This window comes from Anguilla rostrata, chromosome 6, assembly GCF_018555375.3.
Source record: "Anguilla rostrata isolate EN2019 chromosome 6, ASM1855537v3, whole genome shotgun sequence".
Lineage (NCBI taxonomy): Eukaryota > Metazoa > Chordata > Actinopteri > Anguilliformes > Anguillidae > Anguilla > Anguilla rostrata.
In genome coordinates this window covers 1,476,353-1,502,257 of record NC_057938.1, presented here as the reverse complement: position 1 = coordinate 1,502,257, position 25,905 = coordinate 1,476,353, and the positions used below count along the sequence as shown (strand labels likewise).

Here is a 25,905-nt window from a genome sequence, read left to right as displayed (position 1 = left end):
GTCCTGGTTTCTGTTCCCAAAGCTGATGTCGTTTGCTCTGTGCACCTGCAGCAATCCCTGTAGATCCTGGGAAAAACCTCGGGCTTTTCCCCCTAACATTACTCTAGCGCACTCACCTGTGCGCCAGGCCACTTGCTATTCTACTGTGCCTATTTTAATGAGTACTACGAAGATCGTTGTACATGTAAACTATCTCAAATCGGCCACGTGCACTGAGCCCATATCCCAACGACGGAAAGATATGCGTGGGTCTGCGCAGCGTATGCGCTCACCTGATGCCCGTAAAGAAAAAACTCGCGTCTACGCGCCGCACCGTGGATACCTGTCGATTTGTCACTTGCAGCACGAAGATTCGGATGGGGGCGCGCGAGAGCTTCGTGGATGATCCTCTGTCGTCACGGTGTGGGATGCCTCGCGGGTGCAAGCCTACTGTGCTCATCCCGACTCAGACGGAGACGCGTTCACACGTCGTTTTAATTACCGCATCAGAAATATGAACTCATTGCATCGCCTGCGGTTGGACTTTATCACCGGTTAGAAAACAAGTATTTCTCTTTAGTTTGCCACGTGTTAGGCACGGATAACCGTAATTAAGAGAAACTGACAACGCTAGGAAGTAACCTCGGGCATGCTCTGGGTGAGCTGTCGAAATGTTTTGAAAAAGGTTGAAAGCCTTACAATCGCAAACGAATAGAAAACGACATGAACTGGGATACATAATTAATTAGTACCTTCTATATTCTGTACTGTTTATCTTTCGAAATACACTCGAACTCTGGGTTTTGAGAGTGTGCACTAGGTATTCACAAAATCAAAGTGTTTAGGGTAAGACAGCATTCGTAGCCTATGTAGCGTCCCACAGAAAAAAATATACAAAACAGAAAGCGTCACAATACCAGTTGCCCAACTGTATTTACTGGTGCCTAGTTTGCAGTATAAACTGTTTGAATTCGATCGAAGCGATCGAAAAAGTAATATTATAGTACAGTCACGTACTAGGACCCAGCGGCTGCCAGCGGACACACATTCCTGCGCACATGTAAAAAGGGAACTCCTTATTTCGCACAGGACAACCTGACGCGCGCTGACAGGACAGTGTCGGATCTGGTGTTCTGGGGCTGCTGCTCTTCCGCTTCAGCTGCATCCAGTCCGCTCTCCGGTGAGCCTCGAATGTTTGGCACGACGAAGGGACAGCTTGCGCGGCGGTACCAGTGACAGGACACATCCAGGTGTGCTGCGTGTCGCCAGGTGCGATGAGTTTCATCTCGGGTCTAAGACGCAGCCTGAAGGGGAATGATAGCAAACGGTAAGGATTAAAAAAAAAAACTATTTCAGAGTATAGCTTTCAGTCACAGTTAATTGACTTATCTACGTGTCTTTGCCTGTTGCATGATAGTTATTATCGACGTCACAGGTTGAAGTAGCTGAGAAAGTGTTTTAGAGGATGTCTGTGGAGCATTTCTTGTTCTATAGAAATCGGTCTGATTGATATCTATGTTCTCAACACGCATTATAATTGCGCCATAACCGAAAATGCTGTAATTTTATACAAAGACGATCTTAAACAAGAAAGCTAAAACTGGTGATATCAACTGAAACCGTTGCCCTGGCATCGTAGTTTACAGCTTCTCATCGGATCCACTCTAAGGGCCAATCACAGGGACCACAGTAGCCTTTTAAATACGAAGCTAATCCAGCTCTCTAAGAACTGCACCAGCTATTCTTCATTTATTATTATTATATATTATTATTATTATTATTATTATTATATAATAACAATTATAATAATAATACTATGTGTTCGGTGGTTTGCATTGCTAGAGCAGGGGTTAGTCAGCTGTATTCACTGAGCGATCTGCATTGAGCTCAGACTGGAAGAACCGCACGAGGATGCCTTTGTCACAGAAATTCCTCCTCGAGCGCAGTTGTCACGGACGGCCCTTATGCAAACTCCCCGCACCCATGAGATATGGCCACGTCCCCAGGGAAAAAAGTACTGATTTCGTTTGCTGGGTCACCTGGCCGACGAGCTGTTCCAGCGCAGAGCAGGCCTCCGTTAAAAAAAAGAAAAAGCCAGAACGCGTGACGGCTCGATTTCACACACGCGCGGCCTTAAAGGGCAGCTGATGCGACTGGGTGCTTACCGTGGAGCGATAAGTAACCGCGCAGTTTCCGTGCCAAACACATTTCAAATCAGGAAATGGAAAAAAAAAAAAATACAAACGAAACAAAACAAAAAAATGAAAGAGAGAGAGAGAAATACCAGCAGCCCAGACGCAGGTGTGAGGGCAGCCGGTTATTCTGCATTCTGTGACGTGGGCGGACGCAGCCATGGGTCACAGCTGCAGCGTCTGCGCAGACGCTCGCTCTCACTGGCTCCCCAGATCAGTGGTGAAACGAGTCGGGGGGGGTCTGACCGGGCCTCAAACCCCCCCTTGATTTCTACCTCTCTTTATTGTTTTCACTCTTTAAAAAAAGAAAATCCCAGCCAGCCTTCATTCAGGGCGACCCGCGGCGGGTGAATTCTACACCTCCTTTTATCCGGCGGACGGTTTGGTGAGGAGGAGGCGCAGGAGGCGCAGGAGGCGCAGGGTTCGGTTACCTCCCCCAGGGGAGCAGCACGGTCGCACGGTCACAGCGCCGTATCGGAGAACGAAGCGCACCTCTCTCCGGGCTGGGAGCGCATTCCGTGCAGCCGCCCCAAATGCCTGTAACGCAATGTAATGTAATGTAACGTAATGTAATGTCCCGCACTAAGGCTACGTGGTTCTGGTCGCCTCCCTCTAACTGTTGCGGAATCGGTTTAGGCTGGGTTCCACACGGTTCCACGCAGTTCTTTAGCTGTGAGCGTGGATCACTCTCCTGGCTGAGGGCCTCATGGTTCCACACGGTTCTTTAGCTGTGAGTGGGGAGCGTTCTCCTGGCTGAGGGCCTCACGGTTCCACGCGGTTCCACGCGGTTCCACGCGGTTCTTTAGCTGTGAGCGGGGAGCGCTCTCCCGGCTGCAGGCCTGTTCCAGATGCCAGGAGCCCCCGATACGCAGAGGCTCTCTGCCCCGGCATGTAATCTCAGGCGTGTTCCGGCAGGAACCCGGCGCTCGTGAGCCGCTCTTCACCCAGGAAGCTCGCCATCTTCTCATCTAGGAGCAGACGTGTCACAGCGTATCGCTGTAAACCATGCTGGCACCAGGCATTTCTGTGCTATTTTCAACTTCCGTTTGCAGGAACATTTAGTCCAGTTCCTGTATGCTAATTGCTTTATTAGTTTCACAGGAACCCCCATCTCTCTCTCTGTGTCTCTCTCTCTGTCTCCATCTTGGTAAATGGTAAATGGACTGCATTTATATAGCGCTTTTATCCAAAGTGCTTTACAATTGATGCCTCTCATGATGCCACACACGCCCAGAGCAGGGGATCGAACTGGCAACCCTCCGACTGCCAGACAACCGCTCTTACCTCCTGAGCTATGTCGTCGCTTCTTCTACATCCCACTAACTCGCTCTCCTTCCTCCTCTCTCAGGAACTCCTTGTCGGTGGGCAAAAGAAAGGACGGCTCTGTATCTCCCTCCAGGTACGCCCCCAGGTGCCCTCTGTACCCCTGCCCCACCCCCTGTGCACCTGCCCCACCCCTCACCCACCTGTAACCCTGTCCCACCCCATCCAACCCCACCCCTTCCCAGCTGTACCCCTAACGCCTTGTACCCCTGCCATACCGCTCACCCCCTGAGGCGTTGTCCTCCCACTCAGGTCTGTGTGAGCGTGAGATTGCGTGCTGCCGTGTGAAAAGTAGTGGATAAAGAAACAAATTCTGCAGAGGGAACTAGGCTGGGGGATCGCTGCACAAACGTGGCTCCCAATTCGCTGACTGAACATTCAAAATTTGGGAGGGAATCATGCCAAATGGACTCAATGAAAATATATTGTTAATATATGTAGTAATTTGCTGATAGACTGGCGGCCTGTCCAGGGTGTATTCCTGCCTCTCACCCAATGCATGCTGGGCTCCGGCAACCCCCACTAGATAATGGATGGGTATATATAGAAATTCGCTGTGGATCGGAGTGTCCACTTGATGGCTGTAATGTCATGTTGTGAATTGCGGATATTGTGGAAAAGGCCCATTTTGTTTTTCCACACCCCCACAGACGCATCGCTTTGTTTTGGTTTTTTTTAGGCTGGCTGTCATCAACTGCAAAGAGCTGGACCCCGTCAGCCCCGATTTCAGGTGAGCTCTCCTCGAACCCGAGCCTTCCGGGTGGTAGGTGTAGGTACTAGTGTAGGTGTAGGTGTAGATGTTGGTGCTGGTGCCTGTGTTTGTGCTGGTGTTGGTGTTGGTGTTGGTATAGGTGTAGGTGTAGGTGTAGGTGTAGCTGTTGGTGCTGGTGCTGGTGTTGGTGTTGGTGTAGGTGTTGGTATAGGTGTAGATGTTGGTGTTGGTGTTGGTGTGTGTGGTGCTGTGTGTGGTGCTGGTGTTAGGTGATGGTGTAGGTGTGGTTGGCTGTTGGTGCTGGTGTAGTGTGGTGTGGTGTGGGCTGTGTTGGTGCTGGTGTTGGTGTTGGTGTTGGTGCTGGTGTTGGTGTTGGTGTTGCTATAGGTGTAGGTGTAGCTGTTGGTGCTGGTGTTGGTGTTGGTGTAGTTGTAGGTGTAGGTGTAGGTGTTGGTGTTGCTATAGGTGTAAGTGTAGGTGTAGGTGTAGCTGTTGGTGCTGGTGTTGGTGTTGGTGTAGGTGTAGGTGTAGGTGTTGGTGTTGGTGCTGTTGGTGCTGGTGTTGGTGTAGGTGTAGGTGTAGGTGTTGGTGCTGGTGTTGGTGTAGGTGTAGGTGTAGGTGTAGGTGTTGGTGTTGGTTGTGTGCGCCACTAAAATGCCTGGCTCTCCTGTCGTTAGGTTACAGCTGACAGACTCCGACGATGAACTCCAGGATCCTGCTCCTTCCTCAGAGTAAGTTCCTTTCTTTTTCCAGGCCCGCCATTTCACACATGGTTTCAGCGTAAGGAGGCCTGATCTGGGATCAGTGTGACCTTTCACTCAGTAAACTGTCCAGTGTCAGTTCAGCTCCTGCAGAGTTTATACGAGCCCTGTCTGGCCATGGTAGAGTCATTTGAACACTGTAAGAGTTGAGTTGGCGTTGAGCATATCGCTGTGTACCTTTCATGGTGGATAAGGTGAAGACGCAGACTGGGGAAACTCGATTCTCGGTCCGTACTCCTGCTCCTGAGATGCTTTATGAACACTGGCGCTGGTCTGGGATCAGTGTTAGATTACGGTCCGTAATGGCCGAGGTCAGGACATGGAGCCGGGTTACTGACTCCAGATCAGCCGTGTGCCCTGAGAAGCTGTGCGGGGATAAGCCGCTTCACAGCTCTCACTTTTACCCCAGGGACCTCTGTTTCTCTCCTCCCCCCTCTCTCTCTCTCTTTCTCCTCCTCTCTCTCCCTTTGTTCCGCAGAGCCAGGCTGCACATTCAGGTGCGACGGCAACGCCCTCGCAGGTGTGGCCGCTCTCTCTCTCTCTCTCTCTCTCTCTCTCTCTCTCTTTGTGCTCGGACACAAAGGAATCCTGGGATACCGTGTCCTCCGCCGGTGTCGTATCCTAGCGGCTCTCGTTGAATCCTCGGTTAAATCCGGCGGTGGGAAGGCCCGCGCCGGGGCGGTGGAAAGGCCCGCGCCGGGGCGGTGAAAAGGCCCGTGCCGGGGCGGTGGAAAGGCCCGTGCCGGGGCGGTGGAAAGGCCCGCGCCGGGGCGATGGAAAGGCCCGGGCCGGGCAGTTAGGCCCTTAGTTACCGCGTGGTTATGAAGTCACACTGCGCTCCATAACTCCGGCTCCAGGGCCACTATTCATAAAGCATCCCTGAGCAGGAGAGCTGATTGATTAACAGCTTTGCCTTACGGCCCGTAATGGATAAGTCCAGCCCTCCCACCAAGCACACACTTCTGTGATCTCCCGTGTCTTCGGCCCAAACACTCAGCTTCCTGATCTTTGCCCTAATTGGCCCCGAATTCACAGCTTGATGTAATCTCAATTGCGATTGGCCCAAAGCTGCAGCATGGTGCCATCTCTCTTCTGATTGGTCAAAACCAACAATGTCCCAGGACTCTGGCTGCCTTTTTTTGGGGCATTTTGGCAGGACTCTTCCTGAAAACAGCCTGCTCCCAAAAATCCACCAATCAGAGTGAAGATAGAACTCTGCAGCATCAGGAGAGGAACTGGGAGAGAGACAGAGAGAGAGAGAGAGAGAGAGAGACAGAGAAAAAGTGTGTGTGTGAGAGAGGGACAAACTGTGTGTGTGTGTGTGGTAGCATGTGTGATCAAAGGTGAGTTGTGTGTGTGTGTGTGTGTAGAGTGGTATGTGTGTGTGGTGTGTGACAGAGAGAGTGAGTGTGTGTATGCGCGTGTGTGTACCCTTCAGATATAGAAGCTCTGCTGATAGAGAGAGAGAGAGAGAGAGAGAGTAGCACTCTGTTCTCCTTCCTTGTTGGAAAGGGTCCTGCTGAGTAGGGACGTAGGCTGTGCCCGATCAGAATTCCTGGGGAGAGGGTCCGTGCGCGGGTAAGGGATGTCGGTGTGCCGACGTGCGGGGCGTGGCGGTGTGCATGGTGGGGTGGGGGGGGGCTGTGCAGGGGGTGGGGGCCTGAGCGGGCTGTGGGAGTGGCATGCAGTGGGGTGGGGGCTCTGTGCTGTGGGGACTGCGTCACACACACACGGAGGGATCAAGCTGCTCGATCCAGGCCCTGTTCTTGGCAGAACACTTACAGAGTGGCAGAGTGATTCTGGGGCATGTCCTGTTCTGTTTTTTTTTTTGGGGAGGGGGGGATCAGGGTTAGTTTGGGGGATCCTGAGTCAGAGTAAGTTTTGGGTTCAGTCCTGTGACTCTAGTGTTTTAATGGATAAAGACTTCATTTATAAAATACACGGTGTGTGTGTGGTTTTGAATGCATGAGCATCTATGTGTGCATGAGTGCATGCGTGAGTGTGTGTGGGTCTGTGTGTATGTGTTTCAGGATTAGGCAGGATGTACAGTTTATGACAGCATTTATTCTGGCTTAATCCCTGTGTTAGTGTTCATAAGACTACTCCGGGTTCATCTCTGTGTTTGTGTTCATAAGACTATTTACTGTGGGTTCCTCTCTGTGTTAGTGTTCATAAGACTATTTACTCTGGGTTCATTCCTGTGTTATTGTTCATAAGACTATTTAATCTGGGTTTGTCTCTGTGTTAGTGTTCATAAGATTATTTACTCTGGGCTTGTCTCTGTGTTAGTGTTCATAAGACTATTTATCCAAGTTCATCCCTGTGTTAGTGTTCATCAGACTATTTACTCTGGGTTCATCTCTGTGTTAGCGTTCATAAGACTATTTACTCTGGGTTCATCTCTGTGTTCGTGTTCATAGGACTATTTACTCTGGGTTCATCTCTGTGTTAGCGTTCATAAGACTATTTACTCTGGGTTCATCTCTGTGTTAGCGTTCATAAGACTACTCTGGGTTCATCTCTGTGTTAGTGTTCATAAGACTATATGGATCCCCCTGACGTTATTCAGCACACATGTCTGTACCATTCTGGGTTGTTCAGACACACCGATGTGCAAACCACAACACAGCCGTGCCGTACCTGTGCCCGACAGCAGTCCGATCCTTTTTACCTGCGCGTGGATCGCTCACCACACCAGGGGCGGGGCGCAGCATGCAGCACTGCCTCGTGATCGAGTGCGAACACAAAGCACAGTCACTGAGGGGGAAGAGTCACGTTTAACAACAGGCTTGTCTGTGCACGCGCACACACACCTCTGCACACACACACGCACACACACACATGCACACAGGTCTATGAGGAAGAGCAAAAACAGGAAACAGGTTGCTGTTGTGTTCCAGTAAGAGGTGGTGATACTGCAGGTTTACCCTGAAGGACCTGTGCCAGGGTCGTTCTCTCTAAAGACAGAGCCGTCCGTCTGTTACTGATGACTTCACAGTGGCTGCTGTCTGTTACTGATGACTTCACAGTGGCTGCAGGCACAACTTATTATTATCAATGACTTGTCTTAAGACTGATAAAGGTCATTAATGATGTTTTAATTAAATGAGACTAACAAACTGTGGAGAATATAGATTTTTGTAGTGGTGATTTTTAGCATAATGATCATGGAGCATTAAAAATGCACTGCAGGTCTGTAAATAGTAAATGGGCAAAAACCACACAACACAGCATTCAGTCCCTTATAACGCTCTGCTGTACATATGTGTGTGTGTGTGTGCGCGTGCGCACGTGTGTGTGTGCGTGTGTGTGTGTGTGTCCAGTATAGTACCTCAGGTTCACCTGCACTGTGCCTTCAGAGCACAGAGCTAAAGCACAACCGGATCTGCTCAAGGGAAAGGCCTGGAATCGCAGGGATGCCGTGGGGGGGGGTCTGGGCTTGTAGCTTGGTGGTGGTGGTGGGTCTGATTCCCCAGTGTGGGGGGTGGGGGCAGATGCTGTGCCCCTGAGCTATCACACTTAACTTCATCTGCTTGAGTAACACGTCCAGCAGTGTCGATGGCCTGCATGTAAACCGTCCTGTTTTTGGGGGTGAGTAGGGGATTGATCGCTATGATGTCACTTCCTCTCGTTCTCAGGTTGCAGAGGTCATCCCTGGCCGCTGCTCTGGAAGACTGCATGGGCGCCCTGGACCTGTTCCTGCAGAACCAGTTTGAGGAGTCTCTGACCCAGCTCCACAGCAGGTACCTCCCCTACCGAAGCCTCCGTACCCCTCTGCCCCGCCCCCTTACCTCTCTGCCCCGCCCCCTTACCTCTCTGCCCCGCCTCCTTACCTCTGCCCCTGCCGCCCCTTACCGCTCTGCCCGCCCCCTTACCTCTCTGCCCCGCCCCTTACCTCTCTGCCCCGCCTCCTTACCGCTCTGCCCCGCCCCTTACCTCTCTGCCCGCCCCTTACCTCTCTGCCCGCCTCCTTACCTCTCTGCCGCCCCTTACCGCTCTGCCCCGCCCCTTACCTCTCCTGCCGCCGCCCTCTACCTCTCTGCCGCCCCTGTGACCTCTGACGCCTTCCTCTCTCTCTGCCGCACCCTGCCCTCTCTGCCCCGCCCTTACCTCTCTGTCCGAACCTCTAGCTCTCTGCCCGCTCCACGTACCTCTCGTCCAGCCTCCTTACCTCTCTGCCCCGCCCCTTACCTCTCTGCCGCCTCCTTACCTCTCTGCCCCGCCCCTTACCTCTCTGCCCCGCCCCCTTACCCTCTACCCCGCTCCTTACCCCTCTGCCCCGCCCCTTACCTCTGCCCCGCCCCTTACCTCTCTGCCCCGCCTCCTTACCTCTCTGCCCCGCCCCTTACCTCTCTGCCCCGCCCCTTACCTCTCTGCCCGCCCCTTACCTCTCTGCTGCCTCCTTACCTCTCTGCCCCGCCCCCTTACCTCTCTGCCCCGCCCCCTTACCCCTCTACCCCGCCTCCTTACCTCTGCCGTGCCTCCTTACCTGTCTGCCCCACCTCCTAACCTCACTGAACCGCCTCCTTACCTCTGTGATCCACCTCCTTTTAGGCTCTGCCCCGCCCCCTTACCCCTCTGCCTTGCCTCCTTTCCCTCTTTGCCCCACCCCCTTACCTCTCTGTCCCACCTCCTTTCCCTCTCTTCTCTGCCTCCTTAGCCCACCCCCCAATTTTACTATTGCCCTGCCGTAAAGATTTTCTTCCATTTAAACACAAGCACACCCACTCATCTCAGTGACTGGACAGAGTCTAGCCAGTGGAAATACCCGTCAACAAAGAGTGCGCCTGATTGGCTTGCCTGTCTGTGTAAATCTGAGTAAGATATTGCACTCACAGTGTGTTTTTTTTTTTAAGCAACGTGAATCCTGTTGCATAGCAATGTAAGCCCACTCTAGGCTGCAAACGTTGCAGGTACATGCCGCAAGAATGTTTTTCAGATGGCGGTACATGAACAGTCACGTTTTAAAAGCTGGGAGTACAGCGGGGGGGGTCTGTCAGCCGCCATTGGGCTCCTGGGCTTATGAATCCGCGTGGTAACGTCTGTGCCTCATTGCCGTTCTTCTGTTCCCATGGACGCAGTCTGTCTGTCCCTGTAGTGACAAAATAATCAGCTTGACTTAAGTGGCTCGCTAGTACTCATGCCCAGCAAAAAGATTAAAACATGAGGAAATTTAATAGAGTACCTAAGAATAGATATATGACTACTTTTGTCAACCCCTGATAATTAAAATAATAATAATTAAAATAATAATAATAATAAGAAGAAGAAGAAGAAGAAGGAGCTCCACTGGTCAGAGTGTGTTGGTGACTCAGAGGAGCTCAGGGTGACTGGTGGATGCTTCTTGGCTATACCTGTACTTCCTGAATTTATCCACCAATCACCATCAGCGTTGTTCTGTCGGTTGTCAACAAAGTGCTCTGTGATAGGCGGGGCTCCTCTCTGACGGTGATATTGTGGGTGTGTCATCCCTAGAGCTGAGTACAGCCTGGTGTTGATTCAGAAGCAGTCGGCCCCTCCCCCTCGGTTACTGTGGTTACAGAGGAACTCCAGGACAGGCAAAACCTCACCCCTGCTACTGCAGCAGATTTGGAAAGATGTGCGTTACAAAACATTTAAAACATTTTTTCCCCGGGCGCGCACACACACACACACAAAAAAAAGGTTTGACTGAGGACAGACGTAATATCAAGCTACTTGTGTCACAACTGATATTAGTATCCCTTACATGTAGAGGACCTACAACAACTTTCAGTGCCATAGTCGGAATGAGCCAGAATGAGTTTTTTTCCCCCCTAAAAGTACATAAAAGTCTGTGTTCTGGAACTTTGTTGTTCTGAGTTACCAGCAGTGATTGTTACATCAGCATTAGAATGTTCAGTTAAGAACAGTCTGATCACATGTTTGTGACCTCACGCCTCAAAGGGATATTTCACCCTTTTATGACAATTTGGCCTTTCTCTTCAGCAGTAGTTTCAGAGCTGTTTCCAGACGATATCGAAAAGGTCTTTTACACATGAACATAAACGCTGTGGAATGTAATGGGGACTTCTGTAAGGAAAAAAAAGCTTTGAATGCTTTGTTATGCAAGCAATCCATTTCTACCCTCCCTGGTAAGAGTAGTTTTTCAACATTGTTTCTGTCTTTGTGAGGAAGAGAGAGCTGGAATGTGTGGCATGCAGATACAAACACACGCACGCACACATGCATGCATACATGTACACATACATGCATGTGCACACACATGCATGCACACACGCACACATGCATATGCACACACGCACATACGAATGCACACACACACACACACAGGCATTGCGTCTCCACTCGCCCCACTGGAATCCGCCTTATCGTTGCCCTCTCCTACCTCCTGGCAGCTCTCTGCCCCGTTCTCTCCCTCGCTCCTCCCCGGTTCTCGCTCTCTCTCGCTCTCTCTCTCTCTCTCTCTCTCGCTCTCTCTTGCTCTCTCTCTCTCTCTCCTGCTCTCTTCTCTCTCTCTCTCGCTGTCTCTCGTGGTTCTTCCTGTAAAACCTGCCGGGGATCTGGGTCACTCTTGCAGGGAGATGGGAGGAGGCGGTTTCCATGGCAACGCCCCCAAAAAAAGGGGGTCCGTGGGAGTGACATGGGTGTGTAGAGTTCACACGCTGTGCCCTGTTCATGCACGGCAAAAGATACTTCCTGGAGTAATTCCACTTAAACACAGTACCCCCGCCCCCCCCTCTCTCTCTCTCTCTCTCACAGACACACAAACACATGTATAAGCGTAAAGAAATTGTCTTTCTGAATTTCTAGCAGCGCTCCTTTCCCCGTGAGATGGTCTCTGATTGGTGGAATTCACAGAGACATGGTCATGTGAACGATGGCCTTGCGTTGGGAGGAGCTGAGAAAATGAACGTGGAAAAACGACATGGCTGTGCATCATACAGATCCCTGTGACATGATCCCTCCCACGCGTCAGATTAAGCGCCAGCTGGCTCCGCCTCTGAGTGGGCTGCAGGCTCCGCCTCTGAGTGGGCTGCTGGCTCCGCCTCTGAGTGTGATGCAGGCTCCGCCTCTGAGTGTGATGCAGGCTCCGCCTCTGAGTGGGCTGCAGGCTCCGCCTCTGAGTGGGCTGCAGGCTCCGCCTCTGAGTGGGCTGCTGGCTCCGCCTCTGAGTGTGATGCAGGCTCCGCCTCTGAGTGGGCTGCAGGCTCCGCCTCTGAGTGGGCTGCTGGCTCCGCCTCTGAGTGTGATGCAGGCTCCGCCTCTGAGTGTGCTGCAGGCTCCGCCTCTGAGTGGGATGCAGGCTCCGCCTCTGAGTGTGCTGCAGGCTCCGCCTCTGAGTGGGCTGCAGGCTCCGCCTCTGAGTGGGCTGCTAGCTCCGCCTCTAAGTGGGCTGCTGGCTCCGCCTCTGAGTGGGCTGCTGGCTCCGCCTCTGAGTGTGATGCAGGCTCCGCCTCTGAGTGGGCTGCAGGCTCCGCCTCTGAGTGTGATGCAGGCTCCACCTCTGAGTGTGCTGCAGGCTCCGCCCCTTCACCATGCCCAGACTAGTAAAGTTTTCTGTTTGTCTCGCAGAAAGAGAGACAGCATGTACCACGCCCTCACCTACGCCAGCATCCGGGCCATGCAAGCCATGATGGCCTTTGACCCTGCGGACATCCTGACTGCTGGGAATACCATGAAGGACGCCCAGGCCGTTTGCCAGAGGTAGGCCCACGCACCCCTCCTAAAAAATCACGTCTGTTAAGACTTTGCTCCAGTGTGTGGATGGGCCCCATGGCCTGGTATCTGTTAAGGCACTGTTCCAGTGTGTGGATGGGCCCCATGGTCCGGTATCTGTTAAGGCTCTGTTCCAGTGTGTGGATGGGCCCCATGGTCTGGTATCTGTTAAGGCTCTGCCAGTGTGTGGATGGGCTCCAGGTCGGTATCTGTAAGGCCACCTTGGATCAACCCTGAAAGCCATAGCCCTGTGTGATGGCTTAGTGCCCAGGTAGGGGAGGTTCGGTGTGGCAGCACCCTCAGTGGCAGATGCCCATGGTTCGCCAGCAGACGCTCCTCTCTCACTCTGTGGGTGTTTAAACAGGGGGCTGAAAAAAAATGCGACGCTCTTTCTGTCAGTGTTTCAGTGGGGAGTGGCTGCCTATCTGTGCTGCTCCCACTCTTCACTGACCTCCTTTAACTTCCCTTTCTTTCTTTCTTTCTTTCTTTCTTTCTTCCTTTCTTTTCCTGGATTTCTGGATGGATAGTGTTACAGGTGTAGCTGTGTAAAGACAGGCTGTCTGTATAGTGGCGTTCTGTGTAAGAAGATAAATGGTTTGCCGGGTTAATATAATACTCAGTGATAATAATGAGCCTTTGTGTGTTCTTGGCTGTGCTGCATTTTTGTACTCCTGGGAGTAACACTTATGTTCTCCACTACTGTACGTCACTCTGGATAAGAGCCTCTGCTAAGTGACTGAAATGTCATAATGTGGTAATGTGTAATGGGACTGTAATGGTGTAATGGGACTGTAATGTGTAATGGGACTGTAATGGTGTAATAGGACTGTACTGGGACTGTAATTTCATTAAAGAGGAGGTTATAGTGATGGGCTGGAACATCATGGGCATTCCAGATCAAAAGAAAAACGGGGTTTAAAAAAAACACAATTTCAGGGCATCAGGAAGCTGGGGGTCGTGCACACGCTCACTTCCTGTTCGCATAAAGGTGGGCTTCTGCAGTGCTTGGATTACCTGCCATTCTTCTGTTAACAAATCCCGCTTTAAGAGCTTTCCATCGCTAAATGCATACTCAGCCTTTCTTGTGATTTCGGTCCTGTTTTGTTCTTTTTTTTTAATTTAAACCTTACATGACATGCGGGAAGACTGTGGAAGGAGAGTGGAATTCGGAAGCGGAAGTCAAATCTAAAGATCTAAAAATAAATAACCCAAAAATCTGCCCTCGGGGTGGGGGGGAGGGGTGGGGTGGCAAGTGGAACTGGTTTTTAGAGTGTGTGGTGTGGAAATGGCAGCTCGGCTCGTCTCTGACAGAATGGGAGCTCTAGAGCTGTCTCGCTGGTTATTTTCGGATCTTTGGTCCAACAGTGGATCAGCACTGTGTTTGAGCTGGACAGAACCCCCCCACCCCCCTGTCTCTCCACCCTCACCCCTACCCCCTATCCCCACATGTCATCTTTCTCACCTGTGTGTGAGAATACCTGCAGAGGTTCCCACCCTCATTCCTTACAGGTGTATTAAACCTGTCCCTAAATGCTGTTGATGTGATGTAAATGGGTGGAGTTGCCTACCCGCAACTCCACCCATGAGAACATCAGGGCCAAGCTTTTCTCATTAATGGAAAACACCCAAATGGTGTTAGATAATCACAGAAAACAGGAAAGCCATTAACCCAAAATATTATTACAATTATTTTTTGGCCTCAGTCAGTGACACTGTGCGGGTGATCCTGTCCTGTCCAGGTTTGTGACAAGACTTTTCTTCTTTTTCTTTTTTTTTAAAGGTTTCGCAGAAAATCCTCTCGCATCAACAAGAGCTACACCGAAGGTCAGTAGTGTGTTAGATCCTTAAGGTATTAGTCTAATGCTGTGAATGGTGTGACAGGGAGTTCTACCGCAATGCTGATGGTTTATGGACAGTACTGCAAGTCTGGTAATGGGAAACACCAAATGGTGTAGATATCAATGGCAGGAAAGCCATTCTGGTAAAATGTAGTACAATTATTTTTTGGGCTGTAGTGAATGCTGCGAGTGATCCAGTCTGTCAGGTTTGTGACAGACTTTCTCTTTTCTTTTTAGGTGTGTTCATGGCTGGTAATGTGTCAGTACAGTGAGTTCTGGTAATGGTGTGACAGAGCCACTATCTGCAGTGTGGATGGTTGTAATGCTGCAGTACTGCAGTCTGGTAATGGTGTGACAGAGTCACTATCTGCAGTGTGGATGGCTGTAATGCTGCAGTACTGCAGTCTGGTAATGGTGTGACAGAGTCACTATCTGCAGTGTGGATGGTTGTAATGCTGCAGTACTGCAGTCTGGTAATGGTGTGACAGAGTCACTATTGCCTGTGTGATGGCTGTAATGCTGCAGTACTGCAGTCTGGTAATGGTGTGACAGAGCCACTATCTGCTGTGTGTATGGTTGTAATGCTGCAGTACTGCAGTCTGGTAATGGTGTGACAGAGCCACTATCTGCAGTGTGGATGGCTGTAATGCTGCAGTACTGCAGTCTGGTAATGGTGTGACAGAGCCACTATCTGCAGTGTGGATGGCTGTAATGCTGCAGTACTGCAGTCTGGTAATGGTGTGACAGAGTCACTATCTGCTGTGTGTATGGTGTATTTCTGTATTACTGTAGTAATGGTCTCTCCCTTCTCCAGAGGAACTCCACGCTGAGCTGTGCTATGCCGAATGTCTCCTGCAGAGGGCAGCACTAACCTTCCTCCAGGTAGAAACTGAAATTGCGGGCAAAAGATAATTATTATACCTTGTGCCCTCCCTCTCTCTTTCTCTCTCCCTCTCTCTGTCTCTCTCACTCTCTCTCTCTTTCCCTCCCTCCCTCCCTCCCTCCAATCTGTGGAATCAGGCATAAACAGGATTTTTTTTTACAAACTATTTTCAAATATAAATTGTTTGATTTATTATATCATTTTAAAAAAAAATTGCAATAATCTGCAGGCCAAATTAGCCAATGATCTGTAACGCGATGCCTTCCGAAACTTGCTGGAACCAATCAAACCAATCTCACAAACTGTAACTGTCATTTCCAGATGCCCTGGAGATATAGTGTCTGGTGCCGAGACTTACTTTTATCTGACTGTGGTTCTCTTTTGGGCTCCTTCATAACTACAAATTTTCTATTTTCTGCAGGATGAAAACATGATTAGCTTCCTCAAAGGAGGGATTAAAGTGAGGAACAGCTACCAGATCTACAGGTATGTTTTTTTTTTGTTTTTTTGTTTTTTAAACCAACCTATTTTAACTGCCAACATTCAGAATAAAACTCCTCTTTCAAACAATTGCATGTTTTTATTTTTCTTTGAAAAGTCTTAGAGATATGCGAGAGTGTCTCAGAGTGTAATCAGAAGTGCCTGAGATGAGTATTCAGCCCAGGTTTGGTAGTGTTACTCACTCCTTCTCTTTTCCGTTCTGCTGAATATACACAGGGGCGACATAGCTCAGGAGGTAAGACCGATTGTCTGGCAGTCGGAGGGGTTCAAACCCCGCCCTGGGCGTGTCGAAGTGTCCTTGAGCAAGACACCTAACCCCTAACTGCTCTGGCGAATGAGAGGCATCAATTGTAAACCCCCCCCCCCCCCAGTGTAACCGCAGTACCTTCATGCCACCACTAGGTGTATCCCAGACGCATATGATCTGGTGGCTGCTTCTGGCCTCACCGGTCACCTGACCTACCTGGTAACGGGGTTTCCGTGTGCATTGCAGGGAGCTCCACGCCATCCTCCAGAACGCTGCCAGCACCCCGGGGGAGAATCACCGCCATTTTGAGGGCGGCGTCAACTTAGGAGTGGGCTCCTTCAACCTGGTGGGTGGATGGAATGACCGGCTGGAATGGATTTAGATGTGGCGTGTAGACGCCCCCTGCTGCAGTGCTCTCTCTCTGTCCGCCCGTTCAGAGATATTGCTCTTATGGATGAAAGGAAAATGTAACTCATAAATACAGTATATTGCACTATATTACAGTATTACATCAGGGATACACTTTTACAATATATACTGTAAGTACAATATTAACAAAAGTGCACTGTAACAGTGCTTTTTTCTTTCTTTTCAATTTTTGTGGGAATTTGTCTTAAATTTCACCATGACAAAATCAAAAGCTTTATTTTCAATTTAAAAAATAGAATTATTCTGCTTTCCTCTAAAGATGTATCTCATTCACTCTCTTCCCTCACTCCCTCCATCCCTCTCTCTCATTCACTCTCTTCTCTCTCACTTTCCCTCTCTCCTCTGTAGATGCTGTCCCTGCTGCCAACCAAGATTCTTCGGTTGCTGGAGTTTGTGGGGATGTCAGGGAACAAGGTAAGCTCATGTATGTGTGTGTGAGTGTACAGTGTGTGTGTGTGGGGGGGGGGTATAATGTATGTTTGTGTGTGTATACTGTGTGTATAGTGTGTTTATGTGTGTGTGTATCGTGTGTTTATGTGTGTATAGTGTGTGTTTATGTGTGTGTGTGCGTGTTTATGTGTGTGTGTGTATAGTGCATGTTTATCTGTGTGTGTGTAGTGCGTGTTTATCTGCGTTTATGTGTGTGTGTGTGTATAGTGTGTGTTTATGTGTGTGTGTATGTATAGTGTGTGTTTATCTGTGTTTATGTGTGTGTGTATAGTGTGTGTTTATGTGTGTGTATAGTGTGTTTATCTGTGTTTATGTGTGTGTGTGTATAGTGTGTTTTTATTTGTGTTTATATGTGTGTGTGTGTGTTCACAGGAGTGTGGTCTGCAGCAGTTGGGGGAGGGGGCTGCCACGCCCACGTTCCGGGCCTTTCTGTGCAGCATGCTGCTGCTCTGCTACCACACCTTCATGAGCTTCATCCTGGGTGAGCTGGCCAGTACACACACACACCTTCATGAGCTTCATCCTGGGTGAGCTGGCCAGTACACACACACACACACACACACACCTTCATGAGCTTCATCCTGGGTCAGCTGGCCAGTACACACACACACACACACACACACCTTCATGAGCTTCATCCTGGGTGAGCTGGCCAGTACACACACACACACACACACACACCTTCATGAGCTTCATCCTGGGTGAGCTGGCCAGTATACACACACACACACACACACATTCATGAGCTTCATCCTGGGTGAGCTGGCCAGTACACACACACACACACACACACACACACCTTCATGAGCTTCATCCTGGGTGAGCTGGCCAGTACACACACACACACACACACACACACCTTCATGAGCTTCATCCTGGGTGAGCTGGCCAGTACACACACACACACACACACACACACACCTTCATGAGCTTCATATTGGGTGAGCTGGCCAGTATACACACACACACACACACCTTCATGAGCTTCATCCTGGGTGAGCTGGCCAGTAACACACACACACATTCATGAGCTTCATCCTGGGTGAGCTGGCCAGTACACTACACACACACACACACCTTCATGAGCTTCATCCTGGGTGAGCTGGCCAGTACACACACACACACACACACACACACACACACACACTTTCATGAGCTTCATCCTGGGTGAGCTGGCCAGTACACACACACACACACACACACATTCATGAGCTTCATCCTGGGTGAGCTGGCCAGTACACACACACACACACACACACACACACACACACACTTTCATGAGCTTCATCCTGGGTGAGCTGGCCAGTACACACACACACACACACACATTCATGAGCTTCATCCTGGGTGAGCTGGCCATTACACACACACACACACACACACACACACCTTCATGAGCTTCATCCTGGGTGAGCTGGCCAGTACACACACACGCACACACACACACACTTTCATGAGCTTCATCCTGGGTGAGCTGGCCAGTACACACACACACACACATTCATGAGCTTCATCCTGGGTGAGCTGGCCAGTACACACACACACACACACACACACACACACACACACACTTCATGAGCTTCATCCTGGGTGAGCTGGCCAGTACACACACACACACACACACACACACCTTCATGAGCTTCATCCTGGGTGAGCTGGCCAGTACACACACACACACACACACACACACACACACACACACCTTCATGAGCTTCATCCTGGGTGAGCTGGCCAGTATACACACACACACACACACACACCTTCATGAGCTTCATCCTGGGTGAGCTGGCCAGTACACACACACACACACACACACACACACACACACCTTCGTGAGCTTCATCCTGGGTGAGCTGGCCAGTACACACACACACACACACACACACCTTCATGAGCTTCATCCTGGGTGAGCTGGCCAGTATACACACACACACACACACCTTCATGAGCTTCATCCTGGGTGAGCTGGCCAGTACACACACACACACACACACACACATTCATGAGCTTCATCCTGGGTGAGCTGGCCAGTACACTACACACACACACACACACACACACCTTCATGAGCTTCATCCTGGGTGAGCTGGCCAGTACACACACACACACACACACACACACACACACACTTTCATGAGCTTCATCCTGGGTGAGCTGGCCAGTACACACACACACACACACACACACATTCATGAGCTTCATCCTGGGTGAGCTGGCCAGTACACACACACACACACACACACACACACCTTCATGAGCTTCATCCTGGGTGAGCTGGCCAGAACACACACACACACACACACACACACACACCTTCATGAGCTTCATCCTGGGTGAGCTGGCCAGTACACACACACACACACACACACCTTTATGAGCTTCATCCTGGGTCAGCTGGCTAGTACACACACACACACCTTCATGAGCTTCATCCTGGGTGAGCTGGCCAGTACACACACACACACACACACACATACAGTCCAGATACTCACTGTCCAGACACAGCACACACACACACATGGTCCACACAAAGCAAGCACACGGGTCCATACACACACGGGTTCTCACACACCCTGGTCCATACACACCCTGGTCCATAAACACACAGGTCCATACACTCTAAGACTGCAGTGGTCCAGCAGACTTGCTCTTTAGCCGGTGGAGTGGCTAACTGCCCTTACAGAGTACTGGCAGACTCCACACTTCCTGTCTGTGCCTGTTAAAGTGAGAGCAGGGCTCTGATGATGTCATATCCTGTGTGCACAGGCACGGGGGAGGGAGACGTGGGGGACGCAGAGAGGCTTCTGCAGCCTTACCTGGAAAAGTACCCGAAGGTGAGAGAGAGGGGGACTCTGCGTGCCTGTACATTTGGACTGTCCCAAAATGAGACGGTCTCCAGCTCATATTTTGTGTGCTGTTCTTTTCTTCACCACCTGCAGGGGGCGATCTTTTTGTTTTTTGCTGGGCGAATTGAGGTGATCAAAGGAAACCTGGATGCTGTGAGTTGAGTTATTCTGGTGCCAAATGAATCTTGTACATTAGTGCCGCACAAATGCACTCATTACGAAAAGTGGGTTTGAGTTTGTATTTGTTTGAAGGTGTGTCTTTATGTGTCTGTCACTGTGTGTGTGTGTGTGTCTGCCTACTTGTTAGTCCTTCCATGTGCCTAGTCTGTCTGTTTGTCTGTTGATTGGTTGTCGTGTCTCCTGACTGGTCTGTTTGTCTTAGCCTTTGCTGATTGGCTGTCCCATCTGCGTGTTTCCTGATTGGTGAGCCCATCTGTGTGTTTGTTGTTCCTCCGGTCTGCAAGGCTCCCAATTGGCGAGCTTGTCTGGGCGCCTGCTGATTGGCTGTCCTGTCTGTGCGCTGCAGGCTATTGGTCGGTTTGAGGAGTGCTGTGAGTCGCAGGAGCTGTGGAAGCAGTTCCATCACATGTGCTACTGGGAGCTGATGTGGTGCTTCACCTACAAGCGGCGGTGGAAGATGGCCTACTTCTACTCCGACCTCTTAAGCAAGGAGAACACCTGGTCTAAGGTGAGGGACTGCATAGTGTGTGTTTATGTGTGTGTGAGTGTGTGTAAGTGTGTGTGTGTGTGAGTGTGTGTGTGTGAGAGAGTGTGTGTGTGTGTGTGTGTGTGTGTGTGTGTGTGAGAGAGAGAGTGTGTGTGTTGTGTGTGTGTGTGTGAGGGTGTGTGTGTGTGGTGGGAGTGTGTGTGTGACTGAGGGTGTGTGTGTGTGTGTGTGTGAGAGAGTGTGTGTGTGTGAGTGTATGTGTGACTGAGGGTGTGTGTGTGTGTGTGTGTGAGAGAGTGTGTGTGTGTGTGAGTGTATGTGTGACTGAGGGTGTGTGTGTGTGTGTGTGAGAGAGTGTGTGTGTGTGTGTGTGTGTGTGTGTGTGTGAGAGTGTGTGTGTGTGTGTGTGTGTGTGTGAGAGAGTGTGTGTGTGTGTGTGAGTGTATGTGTGACTGAGGGTGTGTGTGTGTGAGAGAGAGAGAGACATGTGTACCTGTGTAACTCACACCTGTCACTGTCCCGCAGGCTACCTACGCTTACATGAAGGGGGCATACCTGAGCATGATGACCTCAGAGGAACGCAAGGTGCTCGGGGAGACGGAGGTGGAGCTCTTCAGGTAGGGCGGAACCCTCCTTCTGCACTTCCTGTCCTGCCGTCGCACCTTTTCCCACGCACCTGTCTCCTGAAGACACAGGCTCGTTCCTCACCATGAACCTCATTGGCCTTTAAAAGGGAACAAAAAAATACACTCGGTTTTCAGCCAAGCGTAGGTCATTGCCAGCATTATCTGGTCCACCTTAAAGCTGTTTGATTTTGTCCGGTGTCATAGGCTGTCACTAAATTAGGCCAAATCACACAGCACAGGCACTGCTTAAACACCTAAACGGGCGGCAGTGTAGTATAATAGGTAAGGGACTGGTCTGTAAATGGATGCAATGTAAAATGTTGTGCAAGTTGCTCTGGATAAGAGCATCTGCTAAATGCCTGTAATGTAATGTCTAAACGTGAGTGTAAATGGCGGTAACGGAATTCAGAGGTCTGGGATCCACTATTGTGAGAAACATGGCGGGGTGCGTACTTGCCTTCACCTGCAGCTTGCGCGCTTATTCACAAAATACTTTTATTTTGAAACTGGGACTTTTATTTTGGAACTAAAAAGTTCCGTGATGTCACTGTTGTGCACGCTCGTGGTCTGCTTTGTCGCCGTGAGCCCAGGTGAGCCCAGGTGACCGCTTCTGCTCCGCCTCTCTCTCTCTCTCTCTCTGATCCAGGCAGGTGCCGGGTCTGAAGCAGAAGATAGCGGGAAAGTCCCTGCCCACGGAGAAGTTCGCCATCCGGAAGGCCCGCCGTTACCTTGCCGACAACCACATGCCCCTTCCAGTCCCGCCATTGGTCAGTCTCCCACTCGCCCACCAATGGCATGAGCTGTTACTGTCGCTAGGTTGGAGCCCTTTAGCAAGCAGAAGAGAGCTGCATTTACTGCCTGTGGGAAGAAAATCAGTGTTCATCTCATAAAAGTAAAGCAAGGCTTTGCTTGCATTTCATTTTCAGGTGTCCGGAGAGTTGTGACTGTGTTTCATGGTTCTGTGTTGAAACTTTGACCGTCCCTGACTGTGCGTTTCAGGAGATGATGTACATCTGGAACGGATACACGGTGATCGCGAAAAACAGGGAACTGACCGAAGGGATGCTGCAGACCCTGGACGAGGCCCAGAAACAGCTAGAGCAGCAGCCAAGTAATGACCTCACACAGAATATAGAGCTACACCCAAGTAATGACCTCACACAGAATATAGAGCTACACCCAAGTAATGACCTCACACAGAATATAGAGCTACACCCAAGTAATGACCTCACACAGAATATAGAGCTACACCCAAGTAATGACCTCACACAGAATATAGAGCTACACCCAAGTAATGACCTCACACAATATATCGCTATTTAGGTGGGGTTATGATTCGTATGGGCCGAGTTACGCTGTCTCTGCGTATGGGCGTGGTTATGCTGTGCGTGTGGGCGGGGTTACGCACTACGTGGGTGGGGCTATGCTGTTTGTGGGCGGGGTTATGCTCTGTGTGGGCGAGGTTATGCTGCGTATGGGCGGGGTTATGCTGTGCACGGGCGGGGTTATGCAGTACGTGGGCGGGATTATGCTGTCTGTGGGTGGGCTTATGCAATAGGTGGGCGTAGTTATGCAGTACGTGGGCGGGATTGCACTGTCTGCAGTCTGCGTGTCGGTGCTCTGACTGCGGCTGTGTGTCTCAGAGACGGAGGTCTCCATAGATGACCAGTGCCTGCTGAGCCTGCTGAGGGGCCTGTGTCTGAAGCACCTGGGCCACACCCAGGAGGCCGAGCAGTACTTCACCCTGGTGCTCTGCAAGTGAGTCAGCTGGGCGGGGCAGGGCAGGCGGGCGGGGCGGCAGAGCGGGGCGGGGAGAGGGCAGGGGCAGGGTGGGGAGGGGTGGGGGGTGGGGTGAGGTTGAGGGGAGGGGAGGGGCGAGGAGGTGAGGGGTGAGGCGGCCACACCCAGGAGGCTGAGCAGTACTTCACCCTGGTGCTCTGCAAGTGAGTCGCCTGAGTGGGGCGGGGCAGGGCGGGGTGAGGAGGGAGGGGAGGGGAGGGCGGGGCGGGATGGGCAGAGCAGGGAGGGGTGGGTGCAGGGAGAGATGGGGTGGGGTGGGGAGGGGAGGGGAGGGGGCAGGCTGGGCAGGGCAGGGCAGTGAGCGGCTCCAGAAGAGGAGGGCAGGAGGCAGAGTCCAGGGGTCTGACTTTATTTTGTTGTTGTTGTTTAATTTCCCCAGCGAGGCAGAGATCAAGTACGACCACTACCTGGTGCCCACGGCCCTGCTGGAGCACGGGCTGCTGTGCCTGGAGAACGGGCGCAAGGCGGAGGCCATCGCACTGCTGGAGACCGCCAGGTCAGCCGCCCCCACCCCGCCCCCCCCCCTCGCCCCCTCACCAGATTAGACTGTGCTTCCGGGTCACAAGCTCTGGTGTGAACTGGCCCATGATAAAAAAGCACACATTTTTAATTTTAAATAGTGTGGGTTTTTTTGTTACCTAAAGGGGGCGCTAATCGCATGCTGCCGTGTCTTCCCGTGTTTCCAGGCAGAACTATAAGAGCTACTCCATGGAGTCTCGGACGCACTTCCGAATCCAGGCTGCCCTGCAGAAGGCGCGGTCCATGGAGGAGAACGGCGTTCCCAGCGGCGTTCCCAGCGACGTTCCCAGTGCGGTGCCCAGCGACGTTCCCAGTGCGGTGCCCAGCGGCATTCCCAGTGCAGAGCCCAGCGGCATTCCCAGTGCAGAGCCCAGCGGCATTCCCAGTGCAGAGCCCGCCAGCCCGTGACGGAGAGGGGGGGTGGGGGGGAGGACTGACCTGGTGGTCTCCAGCACAGTCACAGACCAGCTCACAGACACAGAAAACAAACACCCACACAGACCAAATCAACCCCATGCTGAGACACATACACTGCTCACACATACAGAGACATACATTTCTACATGTTACATACATTTATACATGTTATGTACTCTTTTTCATATGGACCCCGAAAGAGAGGCTTCATCCTCTCAATGCTCAGAACCTGCTGTTGTTCTCCACAATCCCCACAATCCCCCACAATCCCCCAGTCCTTCAACGGGCCTGCATGCAGCCGGCTGGATACCGCTGCTCTGGGCCGTCCTCCGGTCTACACGCTTACGATTCCAATGAGACTACCTATGCACCGTAAAAAAAAGACTACGTGCACCAGCGGGATTAACGTATGCATTTATATATATATATATATATATATATATATATTGTATAATTTATAATCTTCTGAAGTCAGTACCCCCCCTTTATAAAAGGTGGATTAAGTTTGCTCAACGGGATGAGCGATAAATGATTTTACACTGGGTGAAAAAAATAAAAATAAATACCTGCAGCTGTGTGCTGCTTTACCCGGTCTATCTCATTTACTAAGCTCCGCTCCCCTCGTTAAAATACCAGGAGAAACCTCGTTTATGCGAGCCGAATGATTGCGGTTCGTTAAGGGAAATGCGGGTTCTTGATTGTGGAGGCGGAGGTTGTACTTGTATTAGCAGCGCGAGCGGTTTCCGGGCTCACTGAAAACCGTTACTCGCTTTCTCTGTTGTTCAGAATGTATTTTCTCTTGGTTTAGTTTAAAAACCTTACGTGTAAATTGGGTTAAGTGCAGTTGAACTGCCGTTGATTGTTTCTGAAGGGTGGAGGAAATTGTTTAGGAAATTGTACAGATTACTTACGTTTGGTTTTTACTCTGAACGGTGATTCTGAATGCGTTTTTTGTTGTTGTTGTTGTTCAACAATCAAACAGATGAGAATAAATAAGCATAACATATCACAACATGCCTTTGAATAGACAATGAAACAGGAATATTAAATGTGTGCATGCTTTACATTTGACGCCATTTTAGCATTCTTGTAAATAGGCCTGTATATTTTTTAATGAAATACCAAACGTCTCCCTGGCCCGTCTAATAAAGCTGCTGAGTGGTGAAGTATGGCTTCTTGGAATGCCAATCGCACAACTGACGTGGTCAGACTATTCTCTTTTATTACTGCTCTTACTGAAACGACTGAGAACTGAACAACTGTCCGGTACACATTAAATAATCAAATGCAACCTGTAATGGTAATTAGGAGAAAAATGAGCACAAAAAAGCATTTTTCTAAATTGTGCGGGTTGTTCTTCAGAGGTTCTGCAGAAGGTTCCAGTGCAATGTTATAGTACAGAACTGTGACGATGTAAGAATCTTTATGACGTCATAGAAGAGTGCCGCACAGTAGCAGAGACTGTAAAAAATAGCACAGTACATTAATACCACAGGTTGTATCGATGCACCAGATATTCGGCTCCTGTGCTGCTTCCGCACCTCTCTACATCTTGACTGCAGGAGGTTCTAGTTGTCAGCAGGAGCAAACCGCGGACCTGTGACAGCACTGATTAATCTTTCTAAAATAAAATAAAACCAATTCTGTGCGTCCCAAGGCCTTTGTGCATTCTGAACAAATAGGCTGGACCCTGGACCATCTGATACCATTGATTTTATCAGTTATTTGAATACATACACTTTCATACACTATCACGTACTGACCTCTCAATGGCCCGGCATCTACTCCATGAAATGCTAATATTTTTTTATTTAAAATAACATAAAAAATAACTGCTTGTTTGAGTTCATTAGTTGCTCATACAGTTTCGGCTCGGATGAGCCTTCGAAGTTTGTACGGACTCTGGTATTGCTCATATTACGCTTCTCTGTATGTCTATAGAACTTCGTTTTGCAATTAAACTCTGTATTAAACAATATGCGTCAATCTGACTGTACCCTACCCTGACAGAAGAGTT

At 50.4% G+C, this 25,905-nt stretch overlaps 1 protein-coding gene across 2 annotated transcripts; it reads left to right on the top strand.

Moving 5' to 3' along the window:
- The first annotated feature begins 983 nt into the window (after positions 1-983).
- LOC135257803 (tetratricopeptide repeat protein 39A-like) lies at positions 984-25,103 on the top strand. Of its 2 annotated transcripts, XM_064340950.1 has the most exons (21): positions 984-1,306; positions 3,520-3,570; positions 4,174-4,224; positions 4,884-4,937; positions 8,606-8,710; positions 12,522-12,653; positions 14,446-14,489; positions 15,318-15,385; positions 15,808-15,872; positions 16,381-16,480; positions 16,912-16,977; positions 17,386-17,494; positions 19,780-19,847; positions 19,953-20,012; positions 20,386-20,547; positions 21,052-21,143; positions 21,799-21,919; positions 22,152-22,263; positions 22,796-22,910; positions 23,332-23,448; positions 23,639-25,103. In XM_064340950.1, the coding sequence occupies exons 1-21, from the start codon at positions 1,254-1,256 to the stop codon at positions 23,877-23,879; spliced, it is 1,986 nt and encodes a 661-aa protein (XP_064197020.1). In that variant the 5' UTR covers positions 984-1,253; the 3' UTR covers positions 23,880-25,103. The 2 variants fall into 2 exon arrangements, with proteins under 2 accessions (XP_064197020.1, XP_064197021.1); XM_064340951.1 differs by lacking the exons at positions 984-1,306; positions 3,520-3,570; positions 4,174-4,224; ... (7 more) ...; positions 16,912-16,977; positions 17,386-17,494 and adding an exon at positions 19,432-19,450.
- Positions 25,104-25,905: the final 802 nt, after the last annotated feature.